The sequence below is a fragment of the Hippichthys cyanospilos genome, chromosome 8 (genome assembly GCF_059441005.1).
Source record: "Hippichthys cyanospilos isolate Australia breed blue-spotted pipefish chromosome 8, RoL_Hcya_1.0, whole genome shotgun sequence".
Taxonomy (NCBI): domain Eukaryota; kingdom Metazoa; phylum Chordata; class Actinopteri; order Syngnathiformes; family Syngnathidae; genus Hippichthys; species Hippichthys cyanospilos.
In genome coordinates, this window is record NC_142376.1 from 18,835,256 (window position 1) to 18,856,993 (window position 21,738).

Sequence of the window (21,738 nt, forward strand, 5' to 3'; positions counted from 1 at the left end):
ATTGGCTTTTAACTGCTGTCAGGACACTAATAATCCATCCATGACATTTACGGAAACACAAGGCAAATTTTGAAAGTTTAATTATTTGGGAGTGAAGTCAAAGTCATACAAGTTTAAATGTAGTGGGGAGAAAAAGGTCCAAGTTAAGGAGAGCTGTTTTGTGCAGATTAGCATCTGATTGTCTTCGAGTTTGGTATTTTGATGACGGCATGCCACACAAATGTTAGAAAAAGGGAACTGTTTTAAATATTCATGAAAAAGAACACGTTTGTCTCCTCTTAAAAATTTAATTATTTATGCATGAGCTCACCCATAAGCCAACGCTGCTCTCAGGTGGCTGAGACAATTCCATATTATTTAGTTTTGGTATCTGCATGCACTCGAAAACAGCAAAATTTATATTAATAGAGGCAGTATTTTTTTTTTTTTTGCAAACTTAGACTTAACTTAGACATGATGTAATTGGAGACACATACGCAAACAAACAGTTGAAGATGAATCTTTGAAGATTCGTTCGTGATCTTCAAGCTCTCCTCTTTTTATGCTGCATTTTTCTCCCTGACAGCGCCCCCTTCTGAGCTCCCCTCACCATGCCCTTGAACTGGCCCTGCAGCTTAGCTCGCTTCCTGTTAGATGAGAGAACACGAGCGCGGCATGTCACGTCACGTCACGTCACGTCACGTCAGCACATCTTCCGAAACGAATACGGCTTTGAAAAGGACGTTCATACCTGCGATTGAGTTGGGCCTTTCTAAGAGGGATGTAAGCGTAAGGGTCCAGTTTGCCAGTCTTCTTAACATCCCCTCTTCCTTTCTGCAAAATATATACATGGGTTTGTTTTTTTGGTTTTACGCATATTTAGCTTGTCTTTGTGTTTTCTGTATGATGCAGGCTTCACCTTTGACTTGTACTCTGATCCAAAGTCTCCGCTACCTCCCAAAGGTCTGTGGATGCCTGACCCACCAGCTGAGTAAAACAATTGGAAATACTTATTAATTCATTCAATCCAAATGGTTGGAATTGCTTCAAAAAAACAAAACAGAAAAAAATCGATTATCATTCGATTACTTACTGACAAATTGTTAACATTCAATAAATAAACATATCAGTTTACTACTGGCTCAAAATTAATAGAAAATGTATTTTAATAACTCTTAATATTTGTAGCAGTTTCCAAGCAACCAAGAATGCTATGTGATGCGATACAACATCTTGATAATCCAAAAATGAGCTGGACTAATGTATATGATTGTAACGCCAACAAGTGTGACTGGCTCTGGCAAAGGGTTATTCACATATTAGAATTCTACACTTTATTCATTTAAAAGTGTATATAATATATTGAGGAACTTCAAAAATTGACAAAGGTACAGCAATTTCAATGTTTCACAGTTGAAACCCCTAGATTTGAGGGGAAAACAATATATATATATATATATATATATATATATATATATATATATATATATATATATATATATATATATATATTAAGTATACATATAAACATATATTAAATTCAGTAAATATAGTACACAAGCTAACATATTTTAAGTATTGGTATTAACATCTTTCATAGATACATAGGGGGCAGTACCTTAGGACAAAGATATTGAGCTCAAATTTTCACCAAGACTTTTAAGACCACTGGACAGTACATTCCAATTGAAGGTAAAACATCATCCAAAATTTTAAGACATTAAAAGCGAAGGAAATTTGACCTCTCGACAGATGAAATGGGGCAAAAAGGCTTACATTTCATTTCCTCCATATTCCATTTCCAATAGAAAATTTAAGAATTGCTATTTGGTATGGCCTTTGACACACAAGTCAATCTTCTGTTTGATTTCACGCTGGAGGGCAACATTATAGTGAACAGTGATCCCTCGTTTTTCGCGGTTAATGGGGACCAGAATCCCCCCGTGAAAAATGAAAGCCGCAAAGTAGCGCTTCCACTTTTCAAAAAAAAAAAAAAATATATATATATATATATATATATATATATATATATATATATATATATATATTTACACATACAGTGATCCCCCCTACTTCGCGGTTAATGGGGCTGTCAACCCCCACGAAGTCTGAAACCTGCGAAGTAGGGTATCAGTTCCTAGATTTTCTATGTACGCCCCAATTTTTTTTGGTATTTTTTATTATTTTATTTCCTTTCTACTATTATTTAACATTACATTATCCTTATTAACATTATTGTATATTCATTAAATAACTAAAATTACTTAGTTTGTTGAGAATTTGTTCTCAGGACTGGTTATCTGCACAAAGACTCCGGTGAAAGAGTACGCAAGTCATCACGTTGAACTTCACATTTATTTTGGCTCATGTATGGTGTATCATGTAGTATCTGTTGAATAATAAATCAACAACAATCTTAAACTCAGTCAACTAACATATAAATACTTGCCGAACTTTAATCTATGAATTTACTGTATTTTTAGCTGACATTAGCGGGTTAGCAACAACTACTAACGATAAAGTGCAACCTCTACTCAAACAAACAAGAACAGAATAAACACTCATCGCTTACTAAACATAGGCAGTAGCGTGCGTTATCAACATAAATGATAATAAACTATAAATATGAGCTTACGTTGTCATTCACTACGTCACCGTAACGAGCCGAATGACGCACAGAGAATGTAAAACAGGAAACGGAAATGCAACGCGACCCCACAAATTAAAAGCATACATTTCAAAATAAGATTTAAAAAAAAAACTCACGAACTCTAACGCTTGAAGAATTCTTAACAAAGTTTTTAACTAATATTACTTCGTTATTTGATTAATGCAGTACGGTATAATGTACCTTTTTGCTTTTTTCAATTTTTGTACATTTTTGCACATTTTTTAAATTATTTTTTATTTTGAAATATTTTTTATTTTTCGTGGAAAAAAACGCAAAGTACTGAGACCGCGATATGTGAGACCGCGTAGGTGATATGTTTTAGTTGGAGAAAAAATCCCGTTTAAGAAAATAAATAAATAAATTCTGCGGGTTGGTCTCTGCTCCCCTCCGCCTCCACCCAGCTCAAGTCACGTCGCCCCAAAGGTAAATGTCATTTTTCCTTTGTGTGTGTGTGTGTGTGTGTACACACACACACACACACACACACACACACACACACACACACACACACACACACACATACAGGGACGTGCCGTGTAACGCATTAACCGCACCCCAGCACATGTTGTTGTCAACAGGCAGAGAGGAGCAAAGACGACGTTCACCAGACCATTGGAAATCTCTTCTCTAGATTTTTTTTTTATAATAAAATGGTATTTCAAGTGTACACTCTATAGTGTTATCATGTTTGATCATGCACAGATCTGACTTGAACTCAATGCCCAGGCTAATATGACCGCAGCTGGGCGAGACATCAAAGGAAGTCTGTGTACTGCAGTAGTTCCATGTCCAAGGAGGGCCCGTGGCAAGTGCATTTATAGTTTCCTCGTCTGTTGGCTTGCAAGAAACCCTCACAGTGTGTCACCGCAATACAGTATAGCTCCCCCCCTCCCATAAAATATGCGAAAGACCGAGGGCACGAAAATCGAAGCACGATGTACCGAGGGACCACTGTATATTAATTTGTACATTCAATTCATTTTGGATTTTTTGTTATTTTGGATAAACTAATTAATTTTTAATTATTTTTATTTTAGATATTATATTTTTGTTATCGTCCCAATATGCCATCATATCTTCATACTAATTCTTATTCAACGACAGTATTTTTGTGATAGGTACTATATGTACAAAACAATTTTCAAGTAGTTTCAATGTATAAGCAGCAAACAAAGGGGTCGCGCTTACATTTTGTTCCTATTTGTATAAAAAAAATATGAGGAACAACATTCAAAACAATATAATCCCTAAACAATACATCTGTCTGCCTATGCTGGTAATGCCTATACTGTATACTGTGGTGTATGTACCTTTGTACTTGGGATGTGGTTCTGTGTCCATATCATCAAAGTTGTCATCACGAAGTTTCCTATTTTGCGCTTTTTTCTAAGACAAAACACGTGATGCACATATTTTTAAAAAAAACAAAAAAAACAACAACAACAACAACATTGTGAATCAATGGCCAATTGTGTTGGCCTCATCATTGGTAATAATACTCACACTCTTCACTCCAGCTTCTTCCAGAATATCCTTCATCTCGCTATCATCTGTGAGAAGTGCAATGAGATGTTATAGAATTTCCCAGTGCTTTCAAATATTAAGAATTTCAAAAAAAGATGGTGACTGCTACCTTTCTGGTCATCCGCAATATCCTCTTCTCTGATAATAAGCCTTCCGTCTGAAGTTACCTTGAAATCGCCCGCAGTCTTGCCGCTCTTTTTCTTCTCGGGGTTGGTGGCTGCCAGAGGTAAAATATTTCATTTTCAAAACTCTGTGAATATTTATACATCTCATGACACCAGTGTGTTACAAAACCAAAAATACATTAAAAAATACAAGTACACTATTAAAAGAAATACCCATAAAATATTAAATACATCAATGAAAATATATATTTTTTAAATGTTGATTCTTGTCTTTCTCTTACCAATCACTCTTTGTGAAACTTTGGGGTCCAAAAAGTTGAGAGGGTCATCGTCCTCTCCCTCTTTCAGCCATGCGCGACCCTTCTGCTGCTTCCCGCCTTTCTTCTTCCTCCCAGCCTTGCCTTCATCCTCAGACGGCTCACTATCTGACCCCGCCAGGATGTCCTCAATACTGAGAAGACAAAATCAACAAAGTTTCACGTTAAAAGACGGTTCAGCGCTGTGTGCGGACAAAGAGATTGTTGTACCTGTCATTGGTGACTTTGGGAGCCTCTTCTTCACTGTCTGAGTCTTCCTGCTGGTCAGCCACTTCTTTCTTTCTCTTATTGCGAGCCTCTGTCTTTCGAATGTTGGCCAGAATCTTGTGGTATTCAAAAGGCAACATGTTCTTCACCAACTCGTACCTGCACACAACAGCACACGGCGATGCATTCAAAATAAAAGTGGCTTTCTAAACAAATAGAGTGGTGAGACCTAAAAATGTGTTCCAAAGATTTCATGCTTTTAATTTAATGTGTAATGTGTAAACTACGGCCCACAGGCCAGATCCGGCCCATTGGTCTTTCTAAGCCGGCCCACCTAAGATGGTACAGAATGGGTTTGATGTCAATGATTGCATTCATTTTATTTTGACTTGTAATGACAGACATTTCAACACCAGGTGGCACAATAGGTGCAGTGACATGAATTTGCAGAGCCTCGAAGAAGAATGAAAGACAGAGAGAGGGAGCAATATAGAGAGCGATTACACAAGCCATTTTCAATTATCGCTCTTCGACTGGTCAAACCAGAAACCATCTGTAGCGATGTTAAATAAAAGTTGACAGTGAGTGCCTGATGTTTATGAAAGAATGGATGCCTAAATCCTTTTTTTTTTGTGAAGTTCGATTCAAGGCTGTAGTCTTACTTGCCAAGAAACTGTGGTTTTAACCCTTTACTGGGCTCAGCAACTGCTTAGAGCCAATAGTCTAAACACAAAAATGGCCTTTACTAGGCATACGTTTTCTATTTTTAAGTCCTAAATAGATAAGAATTTTCAGGGTTTTAGAGAAAATTTCATACATTTCAATTTACAAGTGGTTTGGTATCCCTGTGGCAACCATCCAGAGCGTCATGAACAACCACATGAAGTTCAACATTGTTAAAAACCTCGGCGAGTGTGGCAAGAATTGCAAGGTGTCACATCAAACCTGCCAGGAAAGTATGCTGAGAGGTTACATAAACTCTCAGACCCCATCTATGGCCCCGATAGAAACATATGAGCAGGCAGGGACGACTGTCTCAAGGTCTAGCATTGAGTAACCTAGGACAACAACCCTGCTCAAGAAAAAACACGGTGAAGCTTGCTTGGCTTTTGCCAGAGATCCCCTTCAGCATGTTATTTGGGCTTTTAAATGCTTAGCTTAGTAAGTCTGTCGAAAAAAAGGAGACACTTATTAGCCAAAGAACCATCCCTTCTAACAGGCATGGTCGTGACAGCATCATTTTATGGGAACGCTGGATGATCTGCATGAGGAATTCTGCTCTCAGTTTTGTGATTTTCGAAAAATTGACAGGGCACTTCAGCTGTTGTCATGTCCCTTCTCACAAGACGCGGTGCCACATAAAATAATCAGTTCAACTCTCTAAAAGTGATTGAGTTGTTTGCTTCATTAAGTGCAGCCAACTTTCCAAACATCAAGAAGATGGCACAGAGGATGCTGGTATTGTTTGGCTCTACATCTGTGTGTGAACAGACTTTGAGTGTGATGAACACCAACATACCACCCCACAGATCCCAGATGAGTGATGAGCACCTCAGATCTGTTCTGGGAATTGCCACAAAAGGATTACCACCAGACTTTGATGACTCTGATGCTCTGGCTAAAATGAGTGATCAATGAGTATTAAAAAAAGTATTAAAAAAGTATGTTAATACTTTAGCTCTGATTGCTATGCACTGTTAACAAATGCAGTTTTTTTTTATATGTATTGTATCTTGTTGCTGACCCGGCCTGACTATTAAATTTTGAAAAGGTTTGTGGCTTTTGAAGGGCGTTACCTGATAAAAATGGAGCCAATAGATGGCGTCTAACTCCCAAAGCATGAGCAGATTGTGAAATGCGTACCTAAAAGTCGCAATCTTTAGGTTGACATCCCATTTTGTGAACCAAATAATGAGTAACTTTACTCAACTATCTATGCTGGTGACCTAAAGTGAGAGGAAGAACAATAAAATGCTCTTTCAAGGCAAAGGGTACCATCAACCTTTGAGTTCACTTTAGGGAAAATTGAGTTTGGTCGAATGTTGTGAGATTTCTCTCTCATTTGAAATATGAGCCTTGACATGAACAATGCAGATTGGGAAACAGTTCTACAAAAATGTCATAATGCCAGTACAGATTCCCTCACCTTGACTGTTGCAGTTGATAATATGAATGTAGTTCATTTGTTTGCCTTGAGATGGCGCTGGTGTATTGGTGGTGTGCGCTGAGAACTTTGTATAGGTCATTTTATTTGTACGTTTTTACTTTACATTTCCAGTGATAGAGGCACCATTTACAAGCCCACAAGAGCAAGAATATTCATTTTTGGATAATTTCGATCATGTAAAGCAAGTTTACTTAAGTTTAGTTTAAGGTCAGGTGAAGTACTTCCTGGTTGTTCATCCTTTTTGTTAAAGAGCTAACGACACTAATGTGAGACATGACAGCACACTAGTTAATTAGTGAGTCAAGAGGAAGTGTTCAGAGGTTTGTTAAGAGAAGCCCAAAGTGGTATGTATGTATTTTGTGTGAATATGTATAATGTTAGCCTTAGTTAATGTTAATTTCTGTTGGTTGGTTCTACGGTGTGAACTGTTGGTGCATAGTGTGGCTTGGGCATGTAAAAATGAAAAGTGCACACAGTAAACATCAGTGCGTGGGAAATCGTGTCTCTGGTTGGTAGTAAAGCCGGCATATTAATAAATTATGAAAATGTATAAAAGACAGTAACAAATACATATTAGAATTACCAGCTCCAGCAACGGAGGGAAGACATCAAGCGTGAACAATTAATTTCATTGATGCAGCAAAGTGAAAATAATTGTGCGACGGCATGTCGGATCGTTGGTTAGACGAAAGGTTTGTGCGTAAGTGGGGGACAAAAAACGCCGCGGTCAACGCTCGTAAGTCGAAAAGTTCGTAAGAGGGGGAGTTCGTAACCCAGGGGCAGGCTGTATTTTTTAAGGTTTTCTAGTCCCCATTAACTCCGCGAAAAAAGGGAACACTATAATAGCCAGTAGACTCCAAGTATTGTGTGAGAAAGCTCATAATACCCGAGTGCACACACAAAACAAAAATGCAAGATTCCTCCACGACTTACCCAAATTTCCTGATGAACTTGGTGAAGATGTTCTTGAGTTTGACTCTGAAGTGTCTGACCATGTCATCATTCAAACTTGCAAGGCCATTCATCTGGTACGAAATCAAACATTAGAGACCCTCTTCTCCCAAAAAGGAGACAATGTCATTAGGGATGCGATATTCAAAGTGCATCCAGTGCGTACCAAGACAGTGAGGTGTGACGCCAGCGTCTTGGTATCCAGGACGAAAAGGATGACCTTAATGAAGCTCAGGGCTGCTTTGACCACTTCTCTGGTGCTCAAGCGCAGCAGCAGGCACATGTTCTGCAGAAGCATCTCCATGGTGGACTCATCAATGGAGTCTACCATGAACAACAACAACATAACTTTATTTCACTCTAACAATGTATGCAATGTTTATTCACTCCTGTTCAAAAGATTTTTATGTAATTAATACATTAAACCAGAAAACCATTTCCCAAGCTATTTTTACGTCATAGTGAACTACAACCTGAAGAACTCAACTGAGAGAAAAAAAATACGCCAACAGGTCATAGGCCACATCCTGGTCTCATTTTTTATTATCATAAGAACCTTGCCATTGAAAGGGTGTGGAGACACTGTCAGGTGTCATACCTTTATACTCGTACACTAGTCGTGTAAGGGCCAACACGGTGCAGGTTAGCATTGTGATGGAGCCTTCGAGGCCTGCAGACACCATCACAAAATACTGCTTGATGGCCTCTAAAACACAAAGACACAGGCACACAATTAATTGGAACTTTACAGTGTTTGCTTCTGGAAAGTCACTAATTTGATTAGTTCAAAACTAGAATTTTCCACTATTTGGGTCTGCAAAATGTGCAACTACAACATTGAGATGTTTGTTTTTTGTTGTTTTATCCCAGCCTCCACAGACTACGATTACCGTATTTTTCAGACGACAAGTCACATCTATTTCTTTTTATGTTCTCAATAAACAGTGTTGCACCTTAGTCAGATGAAAGTTTGAGTCATTTGCTGTACTGGTTTGTTTAATTTACTTGTGCAATGTGAAGCAATGTGCCTAATAACCAGGTGGAATTTAAAATCCGGTGTGCCCTAAATGTATACAGTAAATTCTTGACTAGATGTATTGAGACTGCACCAAAAATCTGGTGTACATTATAAAAATTATATAGTGTTTATTAAATTCAATAATCAATAGGATGATTTTGTTTCTTAAATAATCCAATGGCGAGAATAAATTATGGATTAAGGTTAAAGATTCGGTTTATCATGAAGGGAATTAAAGTTTTTGATTATTATTATGATATATTTTGGGGGACACAGACCACGGTTACAAGTTGATGTGAAAGTAAAAATGGCTGCATTTTCTTTAAATTATATCGATTCAATTCTCCTTCCAAAATTTGACCGTGAATTGTGGTGAGATCGCTTATTTCAAGCTTTGAGTATAATATCGCATTGACATTTTTCGTAGGCCACACAGATAATCTGAAAACAAAAATACATAAAGTACGGTATTTAAATTTGAATCACATTACTAGTAGTTTGTAGCCATGTCAAAAGTACAGTACAGTAATTGTAAGAATGGAGATTATGTTGAACATTAGAAAAAAATGCTTTCATACATTGCTATTCTCACTTAGGATATCAAAAGAGTTTTTCAGCTACCTGTGAGTTTTTTGTTTTTTTTTCTGATGGAGACGGTCAAAGTGGCTAAAATGAGTGCTAAAAGCCGCCAATGTGTGAGAAAGGAGAATCTATTTCATAGTTCCAATCTCCCCTTCAACTGTCTTGGTCATATATGAGCAGAATATTGCTGCCTGAAATTGTCACAGTAATTTGTAGTTCAGCTTCCAACAGTTAACCTCATGTTGGACATCACTGCACAGTGAAGGCTGCTAAAATTTAATGGTGGTTGCAGTCAAGTGATGCACACGTATGTTTCGCAGATTTTTTTTTCTTTCACTTTCCTAGTTTACCTTTAGCATCATCGCAGAAGCGCACAAACGCATTTCCTATTTCCACCAGCAATGTGTACGCGGTCTTGCGAGCGCCCACCGACATTTCCCTGGTGCATATGATCACCTGAACAAGAGAGCATCCTTATGTAAATATCAACGTTCAATGCCTGTGCACTGTGTGGTAAGGTATGTTTGGGTACCTCTGGCAGCAGCACGGTGATGAAGTCTTTGTGCTCTTTGTCCAGTCTTTTTATGATGTGGATCAGACACTTCAGTCGTGGCTGAGGACAATGACATGCAAAATTATACACTACAATGACCCTCATTCAATCCACCAGGCGTCCTGCAATTGTTTAGCTTCATTTGGATTGAGACTGTCGATCTGATTATAATTACCGTATGTTTATTATTGTGGTTGGAGTTTACTGTGGTGTTGGACAGCACTTAAGTTAATACTGTAATATGTTCTTTGGTAGCATGAAAATAAGCAAATGTTGCATTTTAATAATAATGATCATAATTGCTGTTATTTCAGAGAGCTTTTCTTTTAAAGTACGCTAATATCAGGAGTACAGTTCTCGACCAACGAAAACTACAACGACAATAATGGTAAATATTTTCACCTCTAACAGTGATTATAAAACAAACAAAACAAACAAACAAACAAAAAACCTTCCCTTTCTAAAAGAACATTTTTTTGGAGTAATCAGATTGCGCAGGTGTAGCTGATTATGTCATGTCCCACTTGTGTGATTTGTACTCTCTTCTCACCCTTTTTGCTGGTGATGAAGCTGTTTTCAGAGTTTCCAGCAGGACTGCCTTTAAAGTCTCAAGGTTTTCCATGGCAAACGACCTGCACTCATCTCGTTCCCCAGCACACATCTCTTCGAGTACACGATAAGCCTTCTTCTGCATACCCGGTTCTTTAACCTGAACAGGACCACAAACGGTTGAGCGAACAAGAAATGCTTTTGAAGCGTGCAGAACTTTTGACTGTGCATTGGTACAAACCTGCAAATACGGCCTGATGAGCTCAAATGTTTTCGTCATTGTTAGTTGATCCAAAAAGGGAGTCATGGCAACCACAAGGTCCATCAATGACAACCTGAGAAGAGAAGATAGCGATTACAACTCCTTTCGATGGGTTTCTTCAAACAGCACCACAATGAATCAGTGGGTGTCATTCATTTCAACAATTAAATGCCTCCCTTTAGTATTTTCCTCATTAAAAAAAAAAAAAATATTAAGTGGAGAGTAACTGTACAGTAAAGTAAGGATCACAGTTTGTTGATACTATTCTTCACAAATGGGCATTATAGACTTGAAATAGGTTTTATTTGTCCAACGTTCTTTGAAGGGACAATGTGTAAGATTTAGACCGTTTTTCATTACAGACAGCAGGAGGTGCTGCATTTACCATTGTCCGTAGCTATATCGAACATGACAGCCTTCATAGGAGTGCCACCCCCCATGTAATATAATTTAATGATAACTAGACCTACGATCATATTTAAAACATAGTGTTGGTTGTTAAGAACACATTTATCTGCAGGTTTTTGAAATTTATAATAGTTTAATTTATTCCTTTTTACTGAAAAATGGTCTAAATCTTACATGTCCCTTGAAAATGTATTCGTGGTGCTGATGGATTGAAGGACGTTTTGTCAGTATTTACTCTGGAGAATTCCAAGATTGACTGAGAAAATGCCACTTTGAATGGGAAAAAGTGGCAGCACACACCCACTGTCTATTAGAAATGTCCTCTAATACAAACCAGCGAAACAAAAAATGTGCTTGGATGCAGGTTTTCATGTTATAGTTCTTCTCAGCACCACAGCTACATTTCAACATTAGAAAAAATGTGATTGTACAAATAAACGAATGCCACTGTCAAAATTGTCCATTGAAGGGGAGACTATGGAAATTTGTTAGGCAAGTGAGTGAATAAACATCTATAGCGTCATAATTTAAACATATGTTGAAAGATTAAGTCAACTTACCGGGTGAACTCTGTGCTGTCTGGACTAGTCAGTCTCTCTGTGGCTTTTTGCAGGAATGTGTTAATCATCTAAGGATAATTTAGGGTTTTATTATTTGAATTTAAATGTTATACATCCAAGTTTTTTTATTTTTTTATTTTGTTATCTAACCTGAAGCTCAGTAACCGTCAAGTAGACTTTGATGGTGTCCAAAACGGCCATCCTGTAGGCTCCAGACTCTCCGTTGGCAGGCTGCTTGGTGTAAACATTGAAAAGGATGGGCAGGAAGTTCTTGGAGAAACGACCCACTTCAGCTTTTTCCTCCTCTGCAGGCATAAAAGAGTGATTAGACGTGATAGTGTCACCAAAGGATACAACTTGGCATTAGGCATGGGCCGATATCAGATATTGACAGTATGATAACCTTAAGCAAAACAATCACGATATCATGGTTTTGAAATTACATCTGTAATTTGTCATTTTAAAATATTTTTTCTCCACATTAAAAAAATGTATATTTTTTAAACATTTGTTACAATAACAAATATTTACATTAAATATATTTAAGGCCATCAGAGAATGGAACAGACTTAATAATGACATGAAAATCAATATACAACACAAAAACCTCTGCTTGATTACACACAAATGGCTCTTAACCAGTCAATGTTACCAACATTGGGTGGTGCTGTCCGATTTCCTGCTCATTGCTAATTTTGTTTTGTTGATCAGAATGTTGCTACCTGCTAGCACTAGCACTTGTATATTAGGAACATATTTTTAGATTATTCATATAAAATAAAAGTAAATGGCACTTTCATGAAAGTGCTTTGTGCATAGTGGGTGCTTTACGCCCTGCACTTTATATCAGGAATATATTTTTAGATTGTGTATAAAGTACTCTGAATGTTCAGCCGGCTGCTTTTCTGAAAGCAGAACCCCTCTCATACAGCTGACTTTGTTTGTTTGGAAGGGGAGGGAAAGTTCGAATGGTTTGCCTTGTTGAGCCACCCTTAAGCTTGCTAGTCTGCTCGCCTCCTTCAAGCGATGTCGCATAAAACCCTCCGTGAAAGTAGCATATGATAACTTGTTAGCCACGCTAGCCGCGGTAATTAGCCGTATATTGACACTGAAGACACTGAAGCAGGAAGTAGACAACAACAGATGTAATGCGATTGGCGGCTGCAGCCAAGACCGACTCACATGTAATACACAGTGGAGGAGGCTTCCGCTGCACACTGCAGGTGCCGCCGGTTAAGGAAAAGAACTTACCACTTTTAACAGATTCTGATTGTTTTAAATAAAAATGACTTTTAAAATAACAGTATATCGTCAAACTGGTGATCAGCCTATGCCTATTTGGCACATTAAACAACATCAAACCAGTTCTGCAGCTCTTATTAATGATGGTGCGCAGGGCCTGGCAAATGATGGGCCTCAGGTCAGGCCGCTCATTGATGGCCGTCCCCAGAGAGCGGGCAAGGCCTTTGAAGGATGCCACCAAGTCCACAGGAAATGTGCAAAAATTGGGCAGCATGGTCCAAATCTGGAAGACATCATCCAGTCCTGTCATTAATGCCCATGCACTTTTGTGGCTAAGTTTGGAGACTTGCATATTGATTGATACTGAAGACATCAAAAAGGACTTACCTGAAGCTGTAAGATCTGGTAGACTTTGGCTTCCAGTTTCTGACCAGCGTGCTCCAACTCTTCAGCTACAACAGCACAATCGATGTCATTAACTGGTGTCACATTTAAATTGATATTTTGACAGATGTTCATGAGTACCCCTATGCTTGAGTGTGGAGGCCAGAGGGAGAAAATAGGAAGTGAAGAAGCCCAGGTGAGTATTCCTCACATGATCACGGATGACCGGGACAAGCCAGCTCCGTGGAAACTCCAGGTCGTCGCTGGTGATGACCAAAAAGACACACATGCACACATTGCCGTTATGCCCAAAAAGACCTATTGAATCGCTAGTGCCCAAAGCCGTTCCTTGAGAGCTTCTGTCCAGCCTGTTGTCAATGTAAGCCTCTTCCAAGACACCTAATTCAAATGGTCAGGTGTGAAATTCGATTTGTGCAAAGCTTACAGATGACCCGATGATTTGAATTAAGTGTGTTGGTAAAGGGTAACATCAAAAAGAGGCAGCACAGGGGTTCTTGAGGGCTGGACTTGGGCACCCGTGTGCAACATTATTTTCAAAATCGTGTGAGCACTGAGCACTTACTTATAGCCAGTGATGTTGAGAGGGACTACACCCAACACAACCTCGGGGCCCATGCTCTCAACAGCACCTCCTACGGCAAGATCTAGCTCACCACTGTATGGGAAGCGAGGGGTGGCTCGCAGTTCAGCGAGGGACTGCAAAGACTATAAACCGGGACAAAAATAAATGAAGTGTATTTTTTCAACCCCTTTAAGCTAATTTTCAAACATCAATTTTCTTGGACTTCAAATTAAGTCACAAAGTCAGCCAATCACTTAAAAGAAGATTTCCATTGAGAGCGAGAGAGAGAGAAAGAGAGAGAGAGAAAGAAAGAGAGAGAAAGCGAGAGAGAGTGATCATGTACAGCTGTATCAATTTACCTTGCTCATTACAGGCTGTGCATATTTTCCCGCAACTTTGTAGAAGCAGCCAAGTATTTGTAAAACAAAAGGCCAAGAGGCATGGAAGCGGTAGGACAAGCCTTCCTCTACAACACTGAAACACACACACACACACACGAAAACATCACACGTCATGGGACTAATGGTAAATTATCTCAAAATGAAAATAGCTCTGGTACCGAAACATTTTGCAGACGTAAGAGGAATTTCCTGCAGATGCCGTGGCTGAAACCATGCCGATTTCTTCCATGTGTGGACCCACACACTCAGTCAGCAATGTCTGAAACGAATTTAAAAAAGCCGGTATTCATTATTATTACGGTTACTGTCAGATTATTTTTCAAACACTTAAACAAGAAATGTAAAAAAACACTCAAAATAAAGACTCAATTAAAAGAAATTGTCATTCATGCGAAAACGGTAGAGAAAAAGTCTAAAATATTAGGTGAATGATTTGATTGTCGTTGACAAATTTCAGACCTCGGTTTATGAAAAATCATAATGCTATGAGGGATACATGCTCCAATAATTTCCACGTATTTAACAGACTAAATTATTTTTCTTTATTCATACATAATAGGAGAAAACTAATGTGGGGAACTGTGTATTTCAACAGATAATATGTTTTGCAATCAATTCTTAAAACATTATAAAGATTATTTTGACAAATTATCCAGCCTTTGATTAATTTTAATTTTTTTGGCTCAACCTTTATTTTTTTTTGGCTCAACCTTTACTGGACGCTGCTTTACCTTGAGCATGCTGGCGGCCGCAGAGACCACCTTTGTGTGAGACGATAACAAGCAGGACATGCCGATGGAAAAGAGGCGAGGCAGGTGGCCCAAGCTAAGTGAACTCTGCAAACTGCACAAAAGACACACTCATTGGAACACGTTTCAAAACATTTCACCTAAAGATTCCAGAGATAATCCCTAAGTGTATTTTACCATCCCAAGTAGATGTGTGCCTTCTCCATGACTGCAAGCCAGGCCAGCATAGGCTGCAGGTCATTTTCACTAGGTAGGTAGTCGTACAGAGCCTACAGACAAAAAAATATATGTATAATTTCTACTGCAATCCACAACTTTTTGTTTTTATGTTGCTCCATTCTTACTGTGATGATTTGCGCGTTGAGTTCAGGTGACAAGTTTGCGGCACTCGGCTTCCCGCTGAAGAGTCTGTGGAAGGTCTGCATTGCGCTGGCGGTCACAAGCTTTACAGGGAAAAACGACAGTAATTGTCATTATGTTACAACAACATGAATTCATTCAAATACATAAGTTGTAATAAGAACAACAAATTAAGATCACTGAATAGAATAAAAGAAAAATGTATCATTTTCTCTTACTAAACCTTTTCACTTCCAATACAATGCCAATATTGCAGCCAAGAGTGCTGTCCGGTACAGCTTGGTTAGATACGATATCAGCGGAATTTTCTTTTTTTTTTTTAATGAAACGTTTGAAGAAACTTGATGAAGTGATATGATTCAAACAAAGAACAACAGTAGGTATGAAAAAACATGAGCCCTTTATTGGATAAAAGAGCAGGAAAGAAGTGGAATAAACAATGTGTATTATAAATGAGTGCTAATTTCAGATATTTTGAAAGTCGACAATACAATGTGATAAAGTGCTTGGGGGCCTATATCAAACCGATATCAGATATCAATATCGGATTGGTACACTCCTAGTTTTCAGTATGAAAACGAGCCTCTGCTGATCCTAGATGGATGCAATACATAAGGACTGATTTTCCAATTGACTTTTTTTTTTAAAGTGCATAAACATATAAACCATTCATGTTGAAAATACACTTTTCCATAACACACGTTGTTTTGTAAATGAGTATTGCTGTCATCAATAGTTTTTTTTCTAAATTTGTTGTTTTATTTTTTTTTACTGTCAACAATAACCTTTTGAAAGCAGACTCAAGAGTTCGTAAATATTTTATTCATAATCAACAAAAATTTTCAAATGAGAAAAAAAAAAACTTCACTCGTGCGCTAACGATGACATAACTTCATTGTTAACTATAGGAATACATTTTCAGCCCTAATCTAATTTGTGCTCTAACTTTACTAACTCTAAAAGCTGCAATATTTCAGATAGTGACTGTTTTTGGTTACATGCCGATAAAAGATCAGCTCCCACATACTGTATGTTTGAGTGCGCAAACATTTGATGAATCAGACATAACAAAAACTTCTCTACGTTCTCACCACATGGCTGAGCGTCATGACCCGCAGTAACGTCTCACAACACGATTTGACAGCCCCGACGGGGAACGATGTTATCAGCTCCTTCAGGAGGCCTAGTACATGGAGCGTGGTAGTGTCCTCTCTGCTCCCTGCATGATGAAAAATATAACTTGAATATTTTCACTATGGGCAGGTTGAAAAAGTGCCCTACCTCCCGCCTGCTCCATCTCCTTGACGCAGAACTTGGCTGTGGCTGCGGCAGCGGGGTGATGGGTGGGCGCTTTGTCGCCAAAAAGGAAATCGCTCCCTCGGATGATGGCGCATACGCCTTGCTGCGCTGCTCTACGCACCTACACAAATAGAAATAGAATATAGAAATGTCACTATCGTGTCAACTCTGCGGTCTGCATCTCATGGCTCAAATGCCGCATATGGATGGCCCTTTTGTAATTCTACGGGGGCTCTAACCAACCTGGGAAAATAATGATTAATCATCTAAAGCGAAGCAGTATTTTTTTTTCCTAATTATAATGATTTTAAACATTTTCAACTCAGGCAAGAACAACTTGTACTACTTGCAGTCATGTATGAATGGAATGAAAATGGCTATTGAGCAAAAATATTTTAAAATGACATGTTTTAAGAGCTGTAATTTCAATACTGTGGTCAGGTGATATTTTTGATCGAGGTTATAATACCATCAATATCTGATATCGGCCCATGCCTAGTGCCAAGTTGTATCCTGTGGTGATACAACGGTATCTAATCATGTGTTTTGCTGTGCTGTAGATTTACACTTATTTTATACTAAGTGCACACTAAGTGAAGGTTTGTTTTGATTTTAGTTACATATTTGTTTAAAATTAGCTTGGTAAATCTTTGTTAAATGACTTCAAGAACAAATTAATTTCATCAGTGGAAGTACCTCTGTATGTTTTCTATTTTAGCTTCTTAAACGTAGGCACATTTTTGTCAAGATGACAGCTTTGCACACCCTGGTATTTTCAGAGTCAGCTTTAGAATATGAATATTTAATTAGAATCTGAATTGACTGTCAGTTCACAGTTGTGCTTGTTCAACAATGTTTTGAACTCCTAACGGGGCAATTCCATTGCATGACGCAGCCATGTTAATGAATGAGAGCGATTCCAGATTCTGTGTTTGCCGCAAGTCCGTCAGCTTTACCCAAGGCTTGAAAATCTGGTCTACCACCTTTTGCCGTGGTCAAAGAAAGAAAAAAAAAAAATTTGTAAATTTGACCACACAATGTTCTGTCATTTTATGCTGTTTCAGCACGGCATTTACGGCTTCACAGTGAATGGGACCCATGTACGGTCGCCTTCAGAGGCCCGCAAAGCCCTTTATAAGGCTTGAGGAATGAAGTGTTAGTCAAGCAAACTTTCCACAAACAGAGCTTGGTTTGGTTCCGGAAGTTTAGAAAATGCTTTTTTTTCCCCACCCAATCGCCCGAGTTGATGATCCCTACGCATGAATAGGCTGACTTCCCAAAGAATGTGTGAGGCTGCACGGTGCATCGTGCCGGACTGGAGACACACGCAGTGGGCGCAGGTGTGTGGAGTCTTTGCGGACGTGGACCACAGCAGAGCGGAGACGCATGTAGTGGAATTGCCGGGTAATGCATTTGAGACCACTTTGGAGGGTTTGCACAGTTTTGACTTAAGCACTGTAAATACTTTGACTGAAAATGTTTCAAATATGTACAGTATTTTACATGAAGTTAAAAAAAAAAAAACCCAAAAGTTCATAATTCAGTTGACTGCACAATTGACGATTCAAGTTAAAATGATGACTGAAGATGGTATTTTTGTTTGTATGTTTGGGTGGCTGCACGTGGATATTTTTAATCAGTCTTTAATTTGACGAAAAAAGAGGATGAATGTAAAAGACATTTGAGTTGTAAAGGTTGCCAAGCCCTGTGTTAAATAATTGCCCTGGGAATGACAGGTGATTGCCTCACCTGCACAAAATATAGGGATGAAAAAAATGGACAGATGGATATTTCCAACAGACAAATAATGGAGGCAAATGAGCTGACCTTGGGTTTGCTGTGCACAGTGAAGCTGAGCAGGCCACGGTAGGTCTGAAGAGTGGAAGGGTAAGTCCAGACAATCATGTCCTGCTTCCTCAAAAGAGTGGCCAAGCATGTCAAAATCTAAGAAAAACAACAAGACATTCAATATGATGTGCCAGCAGACAACTGATCAAAAAATGAAGAGGAAATACTCACCCACCGGAGAGACGGGGAGCTTTCAGACGAAGCCTGCGGGGAAATGATCCCCATTAAAACCTCGGATGTGACCGAGAATTTGGACATGAGCACTGAGGCGGGGACCCTGAAAACAGCCAATCACATGCCACTTCATCCTTCAGGAATTTGACATGAATGCACTCATTAAGTGTTCAGGCAAACCTTTTCATGGTAAGGTTGAGGAGGTATGCAACTGCAGCCTGTGATTCCGCTGAATCCACCGCCTCCAATGTGGTCATCTATTCAACACATACAATCTGTAGTTATTCATATGTGACCAGTTCTGACAGAAGTGTCTTTGTGTGTCAAAAAAAAAATCATATATCTGTACTTTTGAGATCAACACATTTAAAGTTTTGGCACATACAACGTTCTATAGCAGGGATGTCAAACATACCGCAACACAAGCAGGCCGAATCAGGCCTGTGAGGCGCTTTAAGATGATTTCATGAAGCACTAAAAAAATAACTACATAAATCATAGAAATAGGACCAAATCTATAAGTCTGTTGTCTATAATACTCTAATGCCCTTACGTGTGTGAAGGCTTCACTCAGTTGTGGTTCTATCCTATCGCTTATTTTATTGAAAGAAAAATAGAAAAAAAGGTTTACGAGCATGAAAGCTTCAGTGACAAATGTTTTCCAGTAAGTTCATCAGCATGAAACATAATTCTGCTTATGATCATGCTTATGCTCAATTGCTCATGCTGCTTATATCATGATCATTTTGAGAAAGCTTGTGTTCGTTGACAGAAATAGCCTCTGGATTGTGCAGTGATTCTCAAATTGTCTACCTTCAAGGGGATTTTTTTTTTGTTACATTTAAGTACATTCTATTATTTTAATAAATGTTACCGTAACATTTGCTAATATCTGTTGATGGTTTTTGATCATGTCTTGTAATTGCAGTTTGAACCAAGACTTACTTTGTCCTTTTTATAGCGCAGTTTTTGTGATTATAAACATTCCTGTTGGGACACATACATAGCTTCTTAGTATTGCGAGTCCCAGAGACTCAACAATTTCCAGAGGTAAAATTAATTTTACATCCATTTTCTATAGCCGCTTATTCCTCAATAGGGTGGAATGCTTGATGGTGCCTATCCTAGCCATCTGGACAGTACGAGGGGGGCACCCTGAACTGGTTGCCAGCCAATTGCAGGGAACACAGGGACAAACAACCACCACGCTAATATATATGCCAGGATACAGATATTTGTTATTGGTACAAGCTCATCCCTAACCATAACAGATCCAGCATCATGCACTGTGATCAACCTTGTAAGTATCAAAACATTTTATGTCGGCTCACTTACCAAAGCAGCAAAGTACTCAGTTTCTGTTTCCTTCCCTCCCTGACTGCGAATTACCTCTGTTACAGCTGCCAACACAGCGCAGATCTGCAAAGCACATTTGGAAACTATGTTAATATTGAAATTCATATAAAAAATAAACTCTACACAGAATCCAGAAAAAAACATTCTTTTTTGATGATATACCTCCACCTCTTTTCTTACCTCTTTGTGTGCGGCCGAGTTGGATTCCCAGAATCGTTGCACCTTCCTGAAGGTCAGGTTGGAGCAGTCCGAGAGCCCGCTAAGGAAGGTGCCCGCCGTCCTTTCTGACAGCGCTTGAGTCGGCTCATCCTCCATGCATGCATCTTTTTGGCTCGGTGTTTTAATCTCCAGCTGACCAGTTTGCAGCTCATTATGGAGTTTGAGCGCATCAACCGTCAGATCACTTTTTCCTGTTTGTGAAAAAAAGCAGCATGACACTCATGAATCTTATGTAAAGTGATTTCATCAGCCATTCATATATTTTCATTCGGATTTTGTTAAATTATTTAGAACATTAATCAAGTAAAATTATAAAAGATACCTGCATATACAAAATATCAAGGTATTTTATGAAGACAATGCGCCAAGCAAGTAAAATGGATGAGAATGCTGTATTCCCAATCACTAGCAAAAGAGCAGTTGATGTAGAAAAAAAATGCTGGAAAGAAAATGCTTGTCTTACAGTCATACAATCAAATGAAAGGAATGTCAAGTAAACATGCCCTAACCATGCACAACCTTTATCTTTTTTCTTTTTTTAATGAATATAATGGAGCCATAGAGCGTTATTGCCAGTTTCAGCTACCATGTTATTTCACTACATAACGGTAAAGAGTGAAGTGTAATCATATTACGTTTCAAATCATTCATTTACGGACTTGCCATGTATAAAAGAGAAAAAATAATAATACGCAAATCTAGTACTACCACAATGAAATGACAAAGTTGTTGATTGAAGCTAACTGGCTAGCACCAACCAAAGTTAGCACAACCCCTACACGTGCAAAAAGAGGGCTTTACCGGATGGTCGGCTAAAAAAACGACTTTTAGCAGCATGTCGATGTCGACTTGTTTGCGGGTTGGAGTCGCTGCTGTGTCCTTTCTTCCATCGTTTGAGTTTTGAACCAGTGCCAGATCGAAGTTTCCCCGATTTGACCATTTTCAGGGTTCTCGCCGTGGGTGCTGTGGCGACAAGAAGCTCGGGGATCTGTACAGATGACTCCGTCGATTTCTGATGACGTCACAACTCCGCACTGCTATTATTTTGCCAGCAGAGGACGCTGTCCAGCTCACAATTGTACTTGATAGGCATTGTCGCATCAAAACGTGTTTGTTGTTTTAGCACCCATTTTTACGGTTTATGAGCGGAACTAAATATATAAAAGTGATTATTTGTTTCATGTCAGGTTAAATCAAAATATCTAAAGATCTGTACATCACATGTAAATGTATAAGATTTTTTTTTAAGT

The 21,738-nt window shown here is 38.7% G+C and overlaps 1 protein-coding gene across 1 annotated transcript; it reads right to left on the reverse strand.

Moving 5' to 3' along the window:
* Positions 1-63: 63 nt before the first annotated feature.
* Positions 64-21,468, reverse strand: rrp12 (ribosomal RNA processing 12 homolog). The gene is made up of 34 exons (XM_088420902.1): positions 21,290-21,468; positions 20,450-20,679; positions 20,249-20,332; positions 19,094-19,170; positions 18,911-19,016; positions 18,719-18,835; positions 16,874-17,012; positions 16,684-16,811; positions 15,577-15,675; positions 15,410-15,501; positions 15,215-15,326; positions 14,642-14,742; positions 14,442-14,556; positions 14,083-14,225; positions 13,641-13,762; positions 13,503-13,567; positions 13,236-13,398; positions 12,024-12,178; positions 11,874-11,941; positions 10,885-10,978; positions 10,645-10,803; positions 10,074-10,154; positions 9,892-9,997; positions 8,540-8,647; positions 8,108-8,265; positions 7,924-8,015; positions 4,827-4,982; positions 4,581-4,750; positions 4,284-4,391; positions 4,154-4,200; positions 3,961-4,036; positions 899-966; positions 731-813; positions 64-626 (listed from the first exon to the last, which is right to left on the reverse strand). Exons 1-34 carry the CDS (start codon positions 21,426-21,428, stop codon positions 524-526), a joined length of 3,864 nt encoding a protein of 1,287 aa, XP_088277028.1. The 5' UTR covers positions 21,429-21,468; the 3' UTR covers positions 64-523.
* Between the last annotated feature and the right edge of the window lie 270 nt (positions 21,469-21,738).